The sequence below is a fragment of the Scyliorhinus canicula genome, chromosome 1 (assembly GCF_902713615.1).
Source record: "Scyliorhinus canicula chromosome 1, sScyCan1.1, whole genome shotgun sequence".
Taxonomy (NCBI): Eukaryota; Metazoa; Chordata; class Chondrichthyes; order Carcharhiniformes; family Scyliorhinidae; genus Scyliorhinus; species Scyliorhinus canicula.
In genome coordinates this window covers 18829579-18846880 of record NC_052146.1, presented here as the reverse complement: position 1 = coordinate 18846880, position 17302 = coordinate 18829579, and the positions used below count along the sequence as shown (strand labels likewise).

Below are 17302 nucleotides of genomic sequence, written 5' to 3'. Positions count from 1 at the left end.
CTTAAGGTAGATGATTGGCCATGATCGGATTGACTGGCAGAGCAGGTTTGATGGGCCGAATGTCCTACTCCTGTTCCTGTGTTCCCACCTGAAGACCCAGAAGCTTGACCTTCCAGTATCAGGCCAGGCAATTGGAGCAAACACGGACATTTCCGACCAATGAGATGGTACTAATTCCTGCTGGGTTTTGACACCATGGTGGACTGCCACCCTCCAGTAATTTACCCGATTGGCTGTACTTCCTCTAAACTGTGGATTGTCAGCAGATTGCCCAACCTGGGCCTGTGCCTGTCCTGATTCGGTGCCTGCACACACATTTCCCAGCTTATTACAGCAGGAGTGGGAAACCTTGCAGATCCCTCCCCCATTTTATCTAACCAGGGATCTGAAACCAAAGCGAGTACCCCAATTTCCACCCAGGCTGAAAAAACTCCGATTGACCCAAGAACCAGACTGGAGCTGAACTATATACTGGATGATCCAGGCCCAAAACTGCTCAATTAACATAGGCATTGGGGAAATACCCAAGAAATATCTTGCTGTTGGGCAGCATGGTGGCCTAGTGGTTAGCACAACCGCCTCACGGCGCTGAGGTCCCAGGTTCGATCCCGGCTCTGGGTCACTGTCCGTGTGGAGTTTGCACATTCTCCCCGTGTTTGCGTGGGTTTCGCCCCCACAACCCAAAAATGTGCAGAGTAGGTGGATTGGCCACGCTAAATTGCCCCTTATTTGGAAAAAATAATTGGGTAATCTAAATTTAAAAAAAAAAGAAATATCTTGCTGAAAGCTGGAATGGTCCAATAGCTCACAGGGTCAATGCCCACAGATCTCCACAGAATGGGTTACTGGTTTTATAATGCCACTGAGGGTAGTTTCTGGATATGTAGCTATAAATTGGAGTTAAGGACTGATACTCTCTGTGTAGCCACACATCCCTTTCACTTCCCTAATGGATTTAATTCCGCTTCCTAATTGTCCTCCCACGGCTTTCTCAGATCAAAAAGGGAGATGAAATTGTGTTGAATGGCACATCTGGCAACATGGCACAGCTGGATAGCCCATTAACCAAACAGGCACATGGAATAGAACATCTGTTGGGGGCACCAGGTGAAGGGAGAATAGGTCAGAAGTGGCTCCAAGCAGCCACTGAGTTACATTATCCCGTGAGGAACGTTTCAGAGAGTGACAAAGCAACTGACAATTCCTCTGTCTCCCTGATGGTTCAAATTGATAACCAGATGTTCAAAGACTTAAGAAGGGAGAGGGGGGAATGCAAGTGGGGGTGAATCTGCAGCCGCATTAGCTATCAGTGAGAACAGCGACGTGGGCACAAAATATTGCGAGAGTCGGAAAATTCTTTCCAGTGAGTTCGCATTTCCTGATTTTCCACATCCCTCATCGATGTTGGAACAAGATTCCCACCCACAAAGGCAAGAACCTCACTGTAATACATTTAAATGCATTTTAATGTTAACATGCCCCCCGCCACATGACCCCCCCTCCCCCCTCACTTAATATTAATACGTTGTATCAGTGAGCTTTACAATAGGCCGGAAAACAGTTGAGAGGATCCCACTGGGGCGACAAATTAAGTATAGTCCCTGAGGTGGGGTGGGGGGGGGGGGGGGGGGGGGGGGGGTGAGTGGGACATGCCCAGGCAGTGCCCTGGCATAGCCACCTGGCACAGGTTGGTAATGCCCCTGGCACAGGTTCACACTGCCACACTGGAAGTGCCAACCTGTGCCGGGGCAGTGCCGAGATGGGCCCTCTGGAGTGCTCCATGGGTATTCGATATTGTGGAATGCTGTGAGGGGGGAGAGTGCGCCCGAGACTGTGGTGGTGGAACAGTTTTGGCCGGGGGGTGGAGAGCTCTGTTGCTTGTGCTGTGGCGCGGGGTGGCCCAATGTTTGCGAAGGGGGGTCCTCCGTGTCTGTGGCGGGGTGGAGGGGGTTGGGGGGAATTTACTTCCTGCGCTGATTGGGGAGCCCTTTAAAGATGGAGCCGGGTTTGCCGGCTCTATTAGGCCCCCCCCGCCAGACTGATGGCAAAAACCAAGGTCACTCTTTTTGTCAGAGTGCCAGAAAATCTGATCCAAAAACTCAGCTATGAAGCTGTAGTGAGACAAGCTGGTTTTCAGTCAGAACCTGACACTCTGAAAAAGTATGGGACAATTCTACCCATGCAGAAAAAAATGCTCCCCGCCCCCCTACACTGTACATATTTGGGTTGGAGTTACACATTCACATTTCAGTGCTCTTTTCCTGTAGGTATAAATTATTGTGCCCCGAAACCTGGCCAAACTGGCATGGATCTGCTTCAGAAGGGGTTGAACGACTAGTGAAACATATTGGTTACAAACACGAGGAATACAAAATGGGAAGGTACTTAAAGAAAATGTCACCAGACAAATGTAAAAAAAAAAATCATTCTTTTTTGGTTACTGAAAGAATCAGGGAAAATGACATGCAGCGTATGATCAGCCATGGTTTTATTGCACAGGGGGTGCAGGTTCGAGAGGCCGAATGGCCTATTCCTGCTCATTTTTCTTATCGTTATTCATGTATTGTAAAGCCTGCCCCTGAATGTGGGTCAGGCACACAAGATTAGATTGTCCTCTGTAGCACCAGACCTTGGGTCGTACTGGAGCAGCTTTGGGACCCTTTATCAAATGGCCGACATTTCTGTGTCATTCTTGTCGGGCGCCAGAAATCTTGGGTCAAATATAAATGGATGTATTTGGACGCGATTGTTCTGATCCTCGCCTTGTCTGGCCTCCCATTTTCCACACTGAAGCTCTTCCGAAACATTGCAGCCCCTACCTGACCTTGTGAGACCATCACTCTCTCAGTGGCCTGGGAGGGGGGCCACTGTCCTCAATTGGACAGTGAGTTTTTAAAAATTGTTTTGTGGGATATGGGTGTCAGCATTTATTGCCCTTCCGTAATTGCCCTTAAGCTGAGTATCCTGCTCGGCTATTTCAGAGGGCGTTTAAGAATAAACAACATTGCTGTGGGTCTGGAGTCACGTGTAGGCCAGATCAGGTAAGGACGGCAGATTTCCTTCCCCAAAGGACGTTAGTGAATCAGGTGGGTTTTATGGTCATCATTAGTCTTTTATGGCGCGAGGGATCAAAGCCCCCTAGCGAGCACGATTAGCTACGTGTTTCCCGGTGCTCACAGTGCCGAGAAACATGAGGCTGTAAAATGCAACTTGTTTTTAATAAGGGGCCTCAATGAGGTATGCACGGCCGAGGCTGCATATCGCCCCATTTTGTACTCTCAAGAGCTCCACTCGCTGAATCTCCTCAGCGTAGCGCGAGGCTGGGGTGCCATTTTTATATGGCGTCCCGATCTCCAAGGCCCCCAAAGCGATCCCCGACCCCTCCCAAGCCCCAGCGCACTATGGGAGAGTCCACAGCCCCTCCCTCACCCTCCCAACACATGCATAGGGCACCCCCAGACAACCAGATGCACGCAAAAAAATGCCAGCATGTAGTTGGCAGTGCCAACCAGGCACCCTGGCAGTGCCCCTACCAGCTGGCAGTGTGACCTGGGCATCTTGGAAAAGACAGGTTGGCAACCAGGTGGCACTGCCAGGGTACCCAGGTGGCACCAGCAGTGCCAGGGTACTACCTTGCCAAAAGGGCATGCACTTGGGATTCCCAGGGAATCAAAGGCCCACACGAGTGCCGTTCTGACTGGTCCCCGTTTGTGGAGACCAGTACTGAACTGTGCTCACCCGAGGTCTCCAAGCTGAAGGAGATTGATCCCACACCTCGGGTAATTCCGCAATCTGCATATTAAAGTGAGACGAGCTGCTTCACTTTAATATGTAGATTTGCTAAAAAGTGATCCCGCTTTGCGGCGTCTCCCGGATTTTACCGGCCACACTGTGCCGTGGCAAGCTGCATTTTGGGAGTGGCGTGGCCAGTAAATCGTGCCCTTAATTTCAGATTTGTTTTCAAAATTGAATTTGAATTCTATCATCTGCCGTGGTGGGATTCGAACCCAGGTCCCCAGAACATTACCCTGGGTCTCTGGATTACTAGTCCAGTGACAATACCACTATGCCACCGCCTTCCCATGGATGGTGGCCTCTTAACTGGGTGCCGCCAGTAAAATCCCACTCGGGATCCCACCAGCCACCAGTGCGGAATTAGGTCCTGCTCTTGATCCCAGCGGCGGGGCCAAGTTAACGCTGTGGAAACTTCCAGCCCAGAGATCTCCAAGTATATATTCTTGAAACCACCAAATAGATCCTCCCATCGAGCTCGGCCACTTTGTTGACCATAGAACATCTGGCAAGTGAATTTGATCTTCTAGCCAGGCAGAGGGTCTCAGCAGCTTCTCATGAGCAGCGCAATGACCATCACAGCTCACATCCCGAATTGTATGCATACATAGAATTACATAGAGTGTACCACACACATTCAGGCCGTTCGGCCCAACTGGTCCATACTCGACGCGAGCCTCCTCCCACACCTATCTTCATCTGACCCTATTAACTGGTTCTTCGGTCCCGTTAGTCTCATGCACCTAGGCAATTTGCCTCAACTCCTCCTTGTAGATATCCACATTCTCACCACAGTCTGGGGAAAGACGGTTCTCCAGAATTCCCTATTGGATTTAATAGTGGCTGTCCTATATTTATGACCCTTAGTTTTAGTCTACCCCATCAAATCCTTTCAGTAAGGACCTCGGTCTAGGTTATCACCCTCAACCTTCTCTTTCCTGTAGAAAAGTGTGGTGATATGCCTTTACATAGTTGTGTGTATAGTTAGCAATGCGACCTCCAAACAGCAGGTGATGATAGAGATCTATCACATGATGTGTCACCCGGCAGATGGTAGTAAGATGTACAAGAGGATAGTCGCACTTAGAGTAGCTCCAGGAGAATTTACTGAATTCATTTAGTAGCCATTGTCTGTATTATAGTTTGTTGGTTATCTTTCCACGTGTTTGTTAATAAATCATCTTTCTAGTTGAACAACTAGAGGTTCTGTGTACAGCATTACAATTGTCATCACACACAACACAACAAAAAGAACAGTCTGCAAGTCAGTCTTTCATGAACAAATCCATCGTCAATTAGAATACTGTCAGAGAAAATCTCTTTGGTTTTCATGTGTTTTGGTAACCCTCCCCTGCTACCGAGGTCTAAACTGTCCCCCAACCTATTATTTGGGAATAATAGGAATCGTCCACTGGTACTGGAAAGTTGAAGCTTTTTGTGAAAGATGTTGCAGATCATTTGTTTCATTTTGTTTCTCAGAACAAAAATATTTATCCGTTTTCCAAAGACGCTGTTCGCTACTGAGGACGCGTATCAAGCCAGCAAGAACGCCTTAGGTGAGCTTGTAGACCTTCTCTCTCTGACTTTCTATCGTTTAAAAAAAAGTAGGGACAACAACAATATATTTATGTAGCGCTTTAACATAATGAAACCTTCCGGGGAGCTTCGCAGGAGCATTATAAAACACAGCAAGCGACCAAGACCCAGAATGTGATGGTCAAAGATGATTTATCCACTCTGATCCAATGGGATGGTGTGGGAGAAAGATGGGTGTGGTATTAGGGTCATTGTGAGGGTTAACGTGTGGGACTGTGTAAATAGCACCACCCATAATGATGATGTAAGAGACATATGACCAAGAACCGAGAGGGAGACTTCATTCCTTCAGCAGAGTAACACCGAGTCATGTCGGAGAATCCGGCCATAGGTTGGGATTTACTGAGCAACCTGCCCACATTACGCAGCAGCAGGAAGCACCCCGCCATTGGCTGACAGGGGATCTTTTGGTCCCGCTGTTGTCAACGGGTTTCCTGTTGTATGCACCCCTCATCACCGGGAAACCCGTGGCGGGAGCGCACTGTCAACGGAAACAGAAAATCCCGCCGGGTGAATGGCCGGAAAATCTCACCTTAACTTCCCTCTGCTCCACAGACAAGATCTTAGTTGGATTATTAACCGCTGGCTGGTCCTGAATGTAGTCCATTACCAACCAGCTTTCCTCTCTTTCCAGTTGCAAAACTCCAGGCCAAATACAGGGGCAAAGTCCAAAGGGGGGAGTTTCAGAAACAGAAGAAAGCAGGTAAGTGGAAGGGACATGGCAGTGTTGGAGCTCTTTCACTCACCTTTGTATCTCCCTCACAGCCTAACGGACATTGTAACCTCTCGCCCATTGGCAAATTGGGTGCAAAGTTAGTTTCAAACAATGTCTGACTTCGCTCACCATTCAAATCTACAAATGGTGATATTGGGTAGGGTGTATAGGTGACATTACATCAGATCCGCAGAACTTTCCAATTGGCGGGTTAGGTTGAAATGACCCCCGTGATGTCTCAACCAGTCTTTGTATTTTCTAGCTGTCCTGAAACTTGTTAATGTGCACACCATCCATTCTTATGTGACGCAGGGAGCGATCTAAGACCCCTGCCCCCATGTCTGTCAGATCAATCATGATCTTTATTAAATGGCGGAGATGACACAATGGGCCGAATGGCCAACCCCTAGTCCTTGTTCATTTGTCCGTATTGTAATTGGGAAAACCAGGGGTTGGGTACGGCATTGGGAAGGCTGCAGGGGCGGAGTTTGGCGCGAAAATGGAAAGTCTTCCATTCTCCAGTTGTGATATCTGAGGGATCATTGAGCAGATTTGATGAGGATTCATTGAATGCATTAAACAAAAAGGAAAGGACATGGCGCGGAATTGGGACGAGTGAAAGAAGGAAGTGAAAATGCTCCTCAGCTGGTTCGGGCCTACACAAGAGGATGGGCCAAATGGATTTGCATCCTTTTGCTTTTGACCACACACAATGAAAGCAGGTAAAGCTTTATGGTTTTCAAGCCTCTAGGATTACTTGAGGAATTAATGATTAACCTCCACAGCAGTTCTGTGAGCAATCCCAGGACACAAATCTAGAAATAAAAAATATTGTGTTTTAAAAAATTTTCTTTGAAGACTTATATTTACTAGTTGTAAAAATAACAGGCATGAGGGAAAGTAACTGAGTGACAGTCCAGAATAATCCAATAAGCTAATGAAGGGCTGATCGAATTTTCGATTGGCCCACGAGTGTAGGCCTGTTGGGTGACCCATTGGTGGGAGTGCAGGGCAGGGCGGCTAGAAGCAGGACGTCATGTGATGACACCTCCAGGAAAGTTGGCAACCCTCGGCAAAAATCTATAGTTTTTTTACGATTGATCCCCCCACCGTAGAGCTACCCTGATTCTACACTTCCCATTTAATGCAGCAATCAAGATCGAAACCTGCTGGAGAGGAATTCAGGCAAGGCAGGACGCAGGGAAGAGAGCCTGGGCTGTGAAAGTCATCAAAAAGTACGTGGTCTCATACTCTTTATATCGTTTTTAATCAACGGAAGGAAGCATGACCAATCGAAGCCATGTGTCGTGAACGTTACATTCTTCGTTTTAATGCAAACGTTCCAAAGATACAGCAAGGATTGGTGGAACAATAATTTGTGGGCCCTATATCTGAAGTTAAGACTACATCAGAGTACATACAATGGTAACTGTGAGGTTATGTAGAACACGTCAGAGCTATAGGACTTTTATACTGTTCTGGCTGCAGATTCATGGGATCATATATCACCTGTGTTGTGGTGAGTAATGATGAATTGCAGTTTAAGATGCGATCCTGAAAGGTACATCAGCGAATATATATCTGGTCCCTCACCTCATTAAGGACATTTCACCTCATTAATGACAATCAGTCAGCAGAGTTTTTTGGATGGAATTTTATGCCCTTCCCCAGAGCGTGTTTTCCAGCAGCGGAGGAGGCCCATCATTGGCCACCGGCAGGGTCTTCTGGTCCCACTGGTGTCAAGGGTGTTTTGCGTTGTTTTCCACCCTTGCTGCCGGGAAACTTGCCAAGGGGGAAGGGGGCTGTCGCCATCAGTGGGAACGGAAGATCCCGCCAGCGGGCAGGTCAGGAAAATTCAGCCCACTGGCTTTGAACAGAAAAGGGAGGGAGGAAAAGGATTAAAATGTACTGTCCCTTCAAAGAACACTGCCCCTTTAAAGAACACTGCCCCTTTAAAGAACACTGTCCCTTTTAAGAACACTGCCCCTTTAAAGAACACTGCCCCTTTAAAGAACACTGCCCCTTTAAAGAACACTGCCCTTTTAAAAATCACTGCCCCTTTGAGGAATGTGTCCCTTTAAAGAGCACTGCCCCTTAAAAGAACACTGTGATGCGCTATCAATTGTACTAAAGACACAAATGGGTACAAGAGAGGCTTTATTACAGTTAGATGTTTATCCTCCGACTGCAGCTGGTAGAATGGCTGCTCAGGAGATCTCATACATATTTATACGGCTCCTTGTGGGCGGAGCTAGCCGGCAGGGGCTACCGACGAACCTGTAATACAGGTACTGCTGTACATCCCCTAATACAGGCACACACACAATTACATGGTGGATCATCACATTCACCCCCTGTTAAAAATGAGTCCGGTGGGGGTGGCGTGGAACTATAAACAAAATTGTGGAATTATTTACAGAGGGGAGGAAAAATATTATGTGTCAATGTTGTGACCCGGTGCCCGTCAGAGGTTAAGTCTGTCCGGTGGTCTGACGGTTCGCTGGGAGCGACGTAACGGTGGTGGCGATGTCTGTACAGGCGGTGGCGGCATCAACGGCGCCGGTGCTGGCGGTGTTGGTGCTGGCGGTGTTGGTGCTGGCGATGTTGGTGCTGGCGGTGTTGGTGCTGGCCAGTAGCTGGATGATTCCGGGAGCGTGCCGAAATCTTCCTCGTCCTCTAGCGTGGGCAGGGGAAGGAGGGATGGACCTGGTGGGGCTGGTGTTGGGAGCGCGGGTGGCGCGTGGGCGGGGAGGTGTGTGGGAGTGGGATTGGCACCCGAGGGAGCCAGGTCCCTGAGCAAGACCGTATCCTGGCGGCCGTCGGGGAACTCCACGTAGGCATACTGGGGGCTTGCGTGGAGCAGGCGTACCCTGTCCACCAGAGGGTCCGCCTTGTGGAGTCGGACATACCAACGCAGTAGGACCGGTCCTGGAGCTGCAAGCCAAGTTGGGAGCGATACCCCGGATGTGGACTTCCTAGGGAAGGTAAAAACATGTTCATGGGGTGTGTTATTCGTGTCAGTGCACAGTAGAGACCGGATGGGGTGCAATGCATCCGGGAGGACCTCCTGCCAGCGAGAGGCTGGGAGGTTCCTGGACCGTAGGGCCAGTTGGACGGCCCTCCATACCGTCCCGTTCTCCCTCTCTACCTGCCCGTTTCCCTGGTGGTTGTAGCTGGTCGTCCTGCTGGAGGCGATACCCCTGCTGAGCAGGAACTGATGCAGCTCATCGTTCATGAATGAGGATCCCCTGTCACTGTGGATGTAGTCGGGGAAACCGAACAGAGCGAATATGGAATCAGGGGCCTTGATGATGGTAGCAGACGTCATATCCGGGCATCGGATGGCGAAGGGGAACCTAGAGAATTCACCGACCACACTAAGGATATATGTGTTGCGGTCGGCGGAGAGGAGGCATTCCTCTCACTGCACACTGAGGCATTCAAAGGGGCGGGACGCTTTCACCAGGCGCGCGCAGTCTGGCCGGTAGAAGTGCGGCTTGCACTCCGCACAGACCTGGCAGTCTCTGGTGACTGTCCGTACTTCCTCGACGGAGTAGGGCAGATTGTGGGCTTTGATGAGGTGGTACAACCGAGTGACCCGCGGGTGGCAAAGGCTGTCGTGCAAGGCACGGAGCTGGCTCACTTGTGCGCTGGCACATGTACCTTGGGAGAGGGCGTCTGGGGGCTCGTTGAGCCTGGCGGGGCGATGCAAAATCTCGTAATTATAGGTTGAGAGCTCGATTCTCCACCTCAAGATTTTATCAATTTTGATCTTGCCCCGCTGCGTGTTGTTGAACATGAAGGCTACCGATCGCTGGTCAGTGAGGAGAGTGAATCTCCTGCCGGCCAGGTAATGCCTCCAGTGCCGCACAGCTTCAACGATAGCCTGGGCCTCCTTTTCAACGGACGAATGTCGAATTTCGGAGGAATGGAGGGTGCGGGAAAAGAATGCCACGGGTCTGCCTGCCTGGTTTAGAGTGGCGGCAAGGGCGACATCTGAAACGTCGCTCTCTATTTGAATGGGCAGTGTCTCGTGTACTGCGTGCATCCCGGCCTTGGCTATGTCTGCTCTAATACGGGCAAAGGCCTGTTTTGCCTCGGCCGTGACGGGAAATCGAGTGGACTGTATCAGTGGGCGGGCCTTGTCCGCGTATTGTGGGACCCACTGGGCGTAGTAGGAGAAGAACCCCAGGCAGCGTTTGAGGGCCTTGGGGCAGTGGGGAAGGGGGAGCTCCATGAGGGGGCGCATGCGGTCAGGATCGGGCCCAAGCAGTCCGTTTTGGACTACGTAGCCGAGGATGGCTAAGCGGTCTGTGCGGAACACGCACTTCTCCTTGTTGTAAGTGAGGTTGAGGAGAGATGCGATGTGGAGAAATTTGGCAAGGTTGGCGTCGTGGTCCTGCTGGTCATGGCCGCAGATGGTGACGTTATCTAAGTACGGAAACGTGGCCCGCAGTCTGTACCGGTCAACCATTCGATCCATTTCTCTTTGGAATACCGAGACCCCGTTAGTGACGCCGAAGGGAACCCTAAGAAATTGATAGAAGCGACCGTCCGCCTCGAAGGCAGTGTATGGATGGTCCGATTTGCGGATGGGGAGCTGGTGGTAGGCTGATTTAAGGTCAATCGTCGAGAAGACCCGGTACTGTACAATCTGATTGACCATATCAGATATGCGAGGGAGGGGGTACGCATCGAGCTGCATGTACCGATTGATGGTCTGGCTATACTCCACGACCATCCTGTGTTCTCCACAGTTTTAACCACCACCACTTGGGCTCTCCAGAGGCTGTTGCTGGCCTCGATAATACCCTCCCGAAGCAGCCGCTGAACTTCGGACCTGATGAAGGCCTTGTCCTGGATGCTGTACCGTCTGCTCCTGGTGGCGACGGGCTTGCAATCTGCAGTCAGATTGTCAAAGAGGGAGGGGGGGTCAACCTTGAAGGTCGTGAGGCTGCAAACGGTGAGTGGGTGTAGGGGCCCGCCGAATTTGAGGGTGAGACTCTGGACGTTACATTGAAAATCCAGGCCCAGTAATAGTGTAGCACAGAGACTGGGGAGAACGTACAGGCGGAAACCTCTGAATTTAACGCCTTGCATGGAGGTTGACCAGACAGAAACCCCGGATCGGGACAGAGTGGGATCCAGAGGCCAGGGAGATCCGCTGGTTGGCAGGATGGACCGCGAGGGAGCAGGCCTTACCGTGTCTGGGTGGATGAAGCTGTCGGTTCTCCCAGAGTCTAGTAGGCAGGAGGTCGCGTGGCCGTTGATGAGCACCATCGTCGAAGCGGTAGCCAGGTTGTGAGGACGGGACTGGTCCAGTGTCATGGAGGCAAGCAGCAGGCGATCGTCCGAGGAGTCCGATGAGGAGCGGCAGCGACCCGGGTCCAGCAGTCCAGTCCCGAGGAGTGGACAAAATGGCGGCTTCCGAAGGACCTGTGGGGGAGAAGATGGCGGCACCCATGCAGCGCACGTTGCGGGCACGGGGCAAGATGGCGGCGCCATGGTGCGCAAGTTGTGGGGGCGGCGCAAGATGGCGGCACCCACTGGCTGCACGTGGACGAGAAGCGACCGTCATGGAGAACGCTAAAGCTTTCATCTCCGTTAGGTCGAGCGCGGCCCCTTCCAGCAGTCGTTGACGGATGGGGTCCGATGCAATCCCCGTCACGAATGCATCACGCATGAGGTGATTGGAATGTTCCGTGGCCGTGACGGCCTGACAGTCACAGTCCCGTACTAGAGGGATAAGGGCCCGTCAGAAGTCTTCAATCGACTCACCAGGTAGTTGTACGCGAGTGGCGAGTACATGCCTTGCAAACAGAGTGTTCGTCTTCTGGATGTAGTTTTCTTTAAGAAGTTCCATGGCGCCTGCGTAATTCGACGTGTCCTGTATCAGCGGTAACACGCTGGAGCTCAACCTTGAGTAGAGAACCTGGATTTTCTGAGTTTCCATCAGCTCGGGAGTCGCTGAGTTGATATAGGCCTCGAAGCAAGCCAGCCAGTGATTAAAGTCCTTTCTGGCGTTTGGCAATTGCGGATCCAGCTGCAAGCGATCTGGTTTGATCTTGATGTCCATGATGCGGAAAATCTAACTGTAATAAATTGATGCGCTATCAATTGTACTAAAGACACGAATGGGTACAAGAGAGGCTTTATTACAGTTAGATGTTTATCCTCCGACTGCAGCTGGTAGAATGGCTGCTCAGGAGAACTCATACATATTTATACGGCTCCCTGTGTGCGGAGCTAGCCGGCAGGGGCTACCGACGAACCTGTAATACAGGTACTGCTGTACATCCCCTAATACAGGCACACACACAATTACATGGTGGATCACCACACAGTCCCTTTAAAGAATGCTGTCCCTTTAAAGAACACTGTCCTTTTAATGAATGTTGCCCCTTTAAAGAACACTGCCCCTTTAAAGAACACTGCCCCTTTAAAGAACACTGCCCCTTTGTGGATTGCTCCTCTTAATTCTTGTATCCTTATTCTCCTCAGATTTATAAAAGGCTTCATGCTCAGAAATCAGCCGACTTGTCCAGAAAATAAAGATTTCCTGGCCTTCGCTCGGTCAAGCTACCTGCTGAAACTCAGGAAAAACCTGCCGCAGAATGTTCTGGATAAAAAAACTTGGCTCAAGCCGCCTGCCTTTCTGGAAACGGTAAGGAGAGGCTGATATGGATGCTTTCTTTCATTTCGTAGCAACATTAGTGTTCACTTAGCGAAGGTGTTGGAAAGTCGATGTCTTGTGTCGCCAGGGTGGTGACCCTGCCTCTGGGTTCAAGTCCCACCCAGGACTCAATAGTCAAGGAAGGTGAGTTCATAATGCAGCCAAACAGGTTGAGTATCAACCTTCCAAAAGACGTCAATGGCAGGCGATAAGAGTGGGAGAGATTCCTGGTCAACCATGTGCTGGAAAGAAAGTTGCAGCTTATTCCATTACTATCCACAGCTCTCCCCTCTTCTGATGGAACTACTGACTTGTGCTGAGCAGCAGACTGTACTGGGTGGCAGGGCTTGAGTAAATTCTTTACAATTCCGAGTGCTAGGGGGCGATTCTCCAGTATTGGGCCCAAGGGTTTGCGCCGTCGTGAACGCCGTCGCGTTTCACAACGGCGCGAACCCCACAGGAGGCCAGCACGGCGCTGGAGCAGTTCACGCTGCTGCAGCCTCCTTACGCGACACCAAATGGGCACCGCGCCAACCCGCGCATACGCAGTTGGGCCGCGCCAACCTGCGCATGCACGGGGGACTTCTTTTGCGCCGACCAACATGGGGCCGGTGTTCAGGGGCCGGCCACGCCAGGAAGTAGGCCCGGGGAGGGTGGGCCCCGGGAGGGTGGGCCCCGATCGCGGGCCAGACACTATCGGAAGCCCCCCCCAGGTGAAGGAGCCCCCTTCCCCCGCCCCCCACAGGCCGCCCCCCGACCGTTCGTGCAGAGTTCCCGCCGACAGCAACCAGGGGTGAACGGCGCCGGCGGGACTCTGCCGTATCAGAGCGGCCGCTCGGCCCATCCGGGCTGGTGATTCGATGGGCCCGCCAATTCCAGCGGCCCACGGCCGGTGCCGTGCCAAACGCCGCCGCGCGAATGCCGCCGATTCTCAGCACCTCGGAGAATCGTGCGCCGGTGTCGGGGCGGCGTGGCGCATTTGCGGCGATTCTCCAGCCCGACGCGGGGCTCAGAGAATCGCCCCCCTCGTGTTGTCGAACTCTATTTGGACGTATTGCTGAAGAATTCCATCCTCCCACCTTCAACCTCCACACTCAGTCTCAAATGACCTTCCCCCATCATCCACCCCTCCCCCATCTCCAATTTGCTCATGACCCGCTAAACAACCTGTTCAAAGAAAACGGATACAACACACAATCTTTCTTTCCTGCCCCTTGAGGATTTTCTCTCGCCAGTGCCCCTGAGTTTAATCTTCTGGAAGGTTGGCGATCCATGTTCCATCTAAACTGTGCAAGAAGCCTGGCTATGAAGCAACACGAAAGCAGGCCATGCACGAGTCAGCCCCTTTAAATTACCACACATGCATGGCCAAGGAAAGTTCAACGGAGCTGCGCACTGTTCCAACCCCCGCAGAGGTCACAGGGTGCGGACCGTCCGGTTCCTCGTGACCTCTACAGAGTATGAACTGCATCAATAATGGGACGGACTTCCCCTTTAATGAGGGGAGCCCACAGAGTATAAAAACCCCAGTGAGTGTAGGTCGGGGCAGCAAACTCTGCGGGAAGTGGAGTAGTTAATGTACGTACCAATTAACCTTTTTTTCACATCCTATCCTTCCTTCCATGTGATCACTCTGTGTGGATTCCACACGCACTTTTAAAAAATAAATTTAGAGTACCCAATTCTTTTTTTCCAATCAAGGGGCAATTTAGCGTAGCCAATCCACCTACACCTTTGGGTTGTGGGGGTGAGACCCACGCAGACACGGGGAGAATGTGCAAACTCCACACGGACAGTGACCCGGATTCTACACGCACTTTAAGAACTTGCATCTGCACTCAATACAAATATTAGAGGAGACCGTGTTGGCAACCCCACTGACTTCTCTAATCAGCTGTTCTGCTGCAGGGAAAGGGGTTAATTCGGAGGGAGAGTTTTAGTCAACCTGCTGAGATTTGCCTCCAAGTGGTCGCTTGAAGAACTTCACCGAGGATGCCCACAAGATGGTTGTAGCCATCCTGCCTGGCGAGACTTAACACAGAAACAGTGAAAGTGAAAAATAACAACACATCGTTGCCGTCGACACAAGAAAGCTAACGTTTAATGAATTAAATGTTCTTTTCTGACAGACCTCAGAGCTGTTGAGGAAACTGCACACTCGGACTTTGATTCGAAAATACTGCAAGGGAATCTCTGCCCAACGCAAGCTCCAGGTAATCGCTCCTTTTACACACCTACTCATGATGAGGTGCAATCATAGAACCGTGTAGCTGAGCTCAAGGCCATTCGGTCCATTGTGCCTATGCTAGCTGTTTGAAAGAGTTATCCACTGGTCCCTAACCCTCAATCTTTCCCCGTAGCTCAGCAATTGTTAAATATCCAATTCCTTTTGAAAGGTAAAGTGTTCACAATAATGTGGCAGCTTTGCTGAACCCATCTTTCTTCAGCCCTTATCCCCCAGGCACTATGGTTGGTCTTATTGACTAAGGAGCTCAATAACTGTGACGTATCAGTGATCTGGTTACACATAGTTTAAGCTTTATTAAATCTATTCCGTGCCGTCTTTGGGTTTATTTTTTTTAATAAACAATTTTACTGAGGCATTTTTGGCATAGTAAACAGCAACAGTACAAAACAGTGTGCAATGAACAATAAACATAGTGCAAAAACCGGCTCCCATCCCACAAGGACCCGCCAAAATAACCCCCTAATCTACGTTACCCTACTCCGGGGGAACCCATCAGTGACCCTCGCAGAGCAAACTTAATTTTCTCCAGACCAAGAAAGTTCGCCATGTCCGATAACCAGGCCTCCGACTTCGGGGGCTTTGAGTCCCTCCATGCCAGCACTATTCGTCGCCGGGCTAACAGGGAAGCAAAGGCCAGAACGTCGGCCTCTCTCCCCTCCTGGACTCCCGGGTCCTCCTAAACCCCAGAAATTGCCACCTCTGAACTCATCGCCACCCTTGTTTTCAGTACCCGGGACATAACATCCGCGAATCCCTGCCAGTACCCCCTGAGTTTTGGACGTGCCTAAAACATGTGGACATGGTTCGCTGGTCCTCCCACACATCTGGCGCACCTGTCCTCCAATCCAAAGAATTTACTCATCCAGGCCACTGTCATGTGGGCCCGTTGGACGACCTTGAATTGGATCAGGCTGAGCCTGGCGCATGTTGCAGGCGCGTTTACCCTGCTCAACGCCTCCGCCCATCAGCCCTCTTCTATCTCACCTCCGAGCTCCTCTTCCCACTTAAGCTTCAGCTCCTCGGTCGCATCTCCTCTGCTCCCATAAGTTCTTTATATATATCTGAGACCCTCCCCTCCCCCACCCAACCACTGGGCACTACCCTGTCCTGGATCCCCCTGAGTGGCAGGCGCGGGAAGGATGGAATCTGCGTAGAAAGTCCCGCACCTGCAAGTACCTGAAATCATTCCCTCTCGCCAGCCCAAATTTCTCCTCTAGCGCCCTCATGCTCGGGAAGCTCCCTTCTAAGAACAGATCCCCCATCCTCTCATTCCCAGCCCTCCGCCATATTCAGAACCCACCGTCCATATTCCCCGGGGCAAACAGGTGATTGTCGCAAATTGGGGACCAAACCGAAGCTCTCACTTACCCCATGTGCCTCCTCCATTGGCCCCAGATCCGCAAAGCCACCATCACTATAGGGCTGGTGGAGTACCGTGCCGGCGGGAGCGGTAGGGGCGGCGTAACCAGGGCTGCCAAACTGGTGCACGAAGCGGCCTCCATCCGCCCCCAAACCGACCCCGTACCCACTATCCACTTCCTTATCATAGCTATGTTGGCCGCCCAGTAGTAATTACTGAAGTTTGGCAGCACCAGCCCCCCTTCCCCTCGGTTCCTCTCGAGCATCACCTTCTTCACCCACAGGGACTTTCCCATCCACACAAATCCCATAATAATTTTATTGACCCTCTTAAAAAAGGACCGCGGAATGAACATGGGAGACACTGGAATACAAACAGGAACCTTGGGAGGATCGTCATTTTCACGCCCCCCCCCCGCTAGTGACAGTGGGAGCACACCCCACCTCCGGAACTCGACCCTCATTTGCTCCACCAACCGAGATAAGTTCAAATTGTGCAACCGACCCCAGTCCCGAACCACCTGTATCCCTAAGTACCTGAAACTATTTCCTACTAACCTAAACAGCAGCCCCCTCAGCCGACCCTCCTGGCCCCTCGCCTGGACTACAAACATCTCACTCTTTGTCTTGTTCCGTTTATACCCCGAGAACCGGCCGAATTCCCTCAGGATTCCCATGATTCCATCCATCCTCAGCCACTGGATCCGTGACGTATAAGAGCAGGTCATCGGCGTAGAGCGAGACTTTGTGTTCCAACCCCCCCCCCCCCCCCCCCCCCTCAACACCGAACCAGCCCCTTCCAGCCTCTTGAAGCTCAGAGCAATTGCCGGCGGCTCTATTGCTAGCGCTAACAGCAGTGGGGAGAGGCCTTGTCCCTCGGTGCAATCTAAAATAGTCAGACGTATCCTATTCGTCCTTA

At 51.3% G+C, this 17302-nt stretch overlaps 1 protein-coding gene across 3 annotated transcripts in view; it reads left to right on the top strand.

The window, feature by feature from the left end:
- The window catches only part of myo1ha (myosin IHa), a 216831-nt gene that overhangs the window by 167029 nt on the left and 32500 nt on the right, over positions 1-17302 (top strand). For all 3 annotated transcript variants that reach the window (XM_038815345.1, XM_038815462.1, XM_038815402.1), the window contains 6 exons: positions 2268-2381; positions 5272-5348; positions 6023-6091; positions 7254-7338; positions 12605-12767; positions 14906-14989. In XM_038815345.1, coding sequence (XP_038671273.1) covers positions 2268-2381; positions 5272-5348; positions 6023-6091; positions 7254-7338; positions 12605-12767; positions 14906-14989 — 592 coding nt within the window. The remainder of the gene's footprint in view (positions 1-2267; positions 2382-5271; positions 5349-6022; positions 6092-7253; positions 7339-12604; positions 12768-14905; positions 14990-17302) is intronic.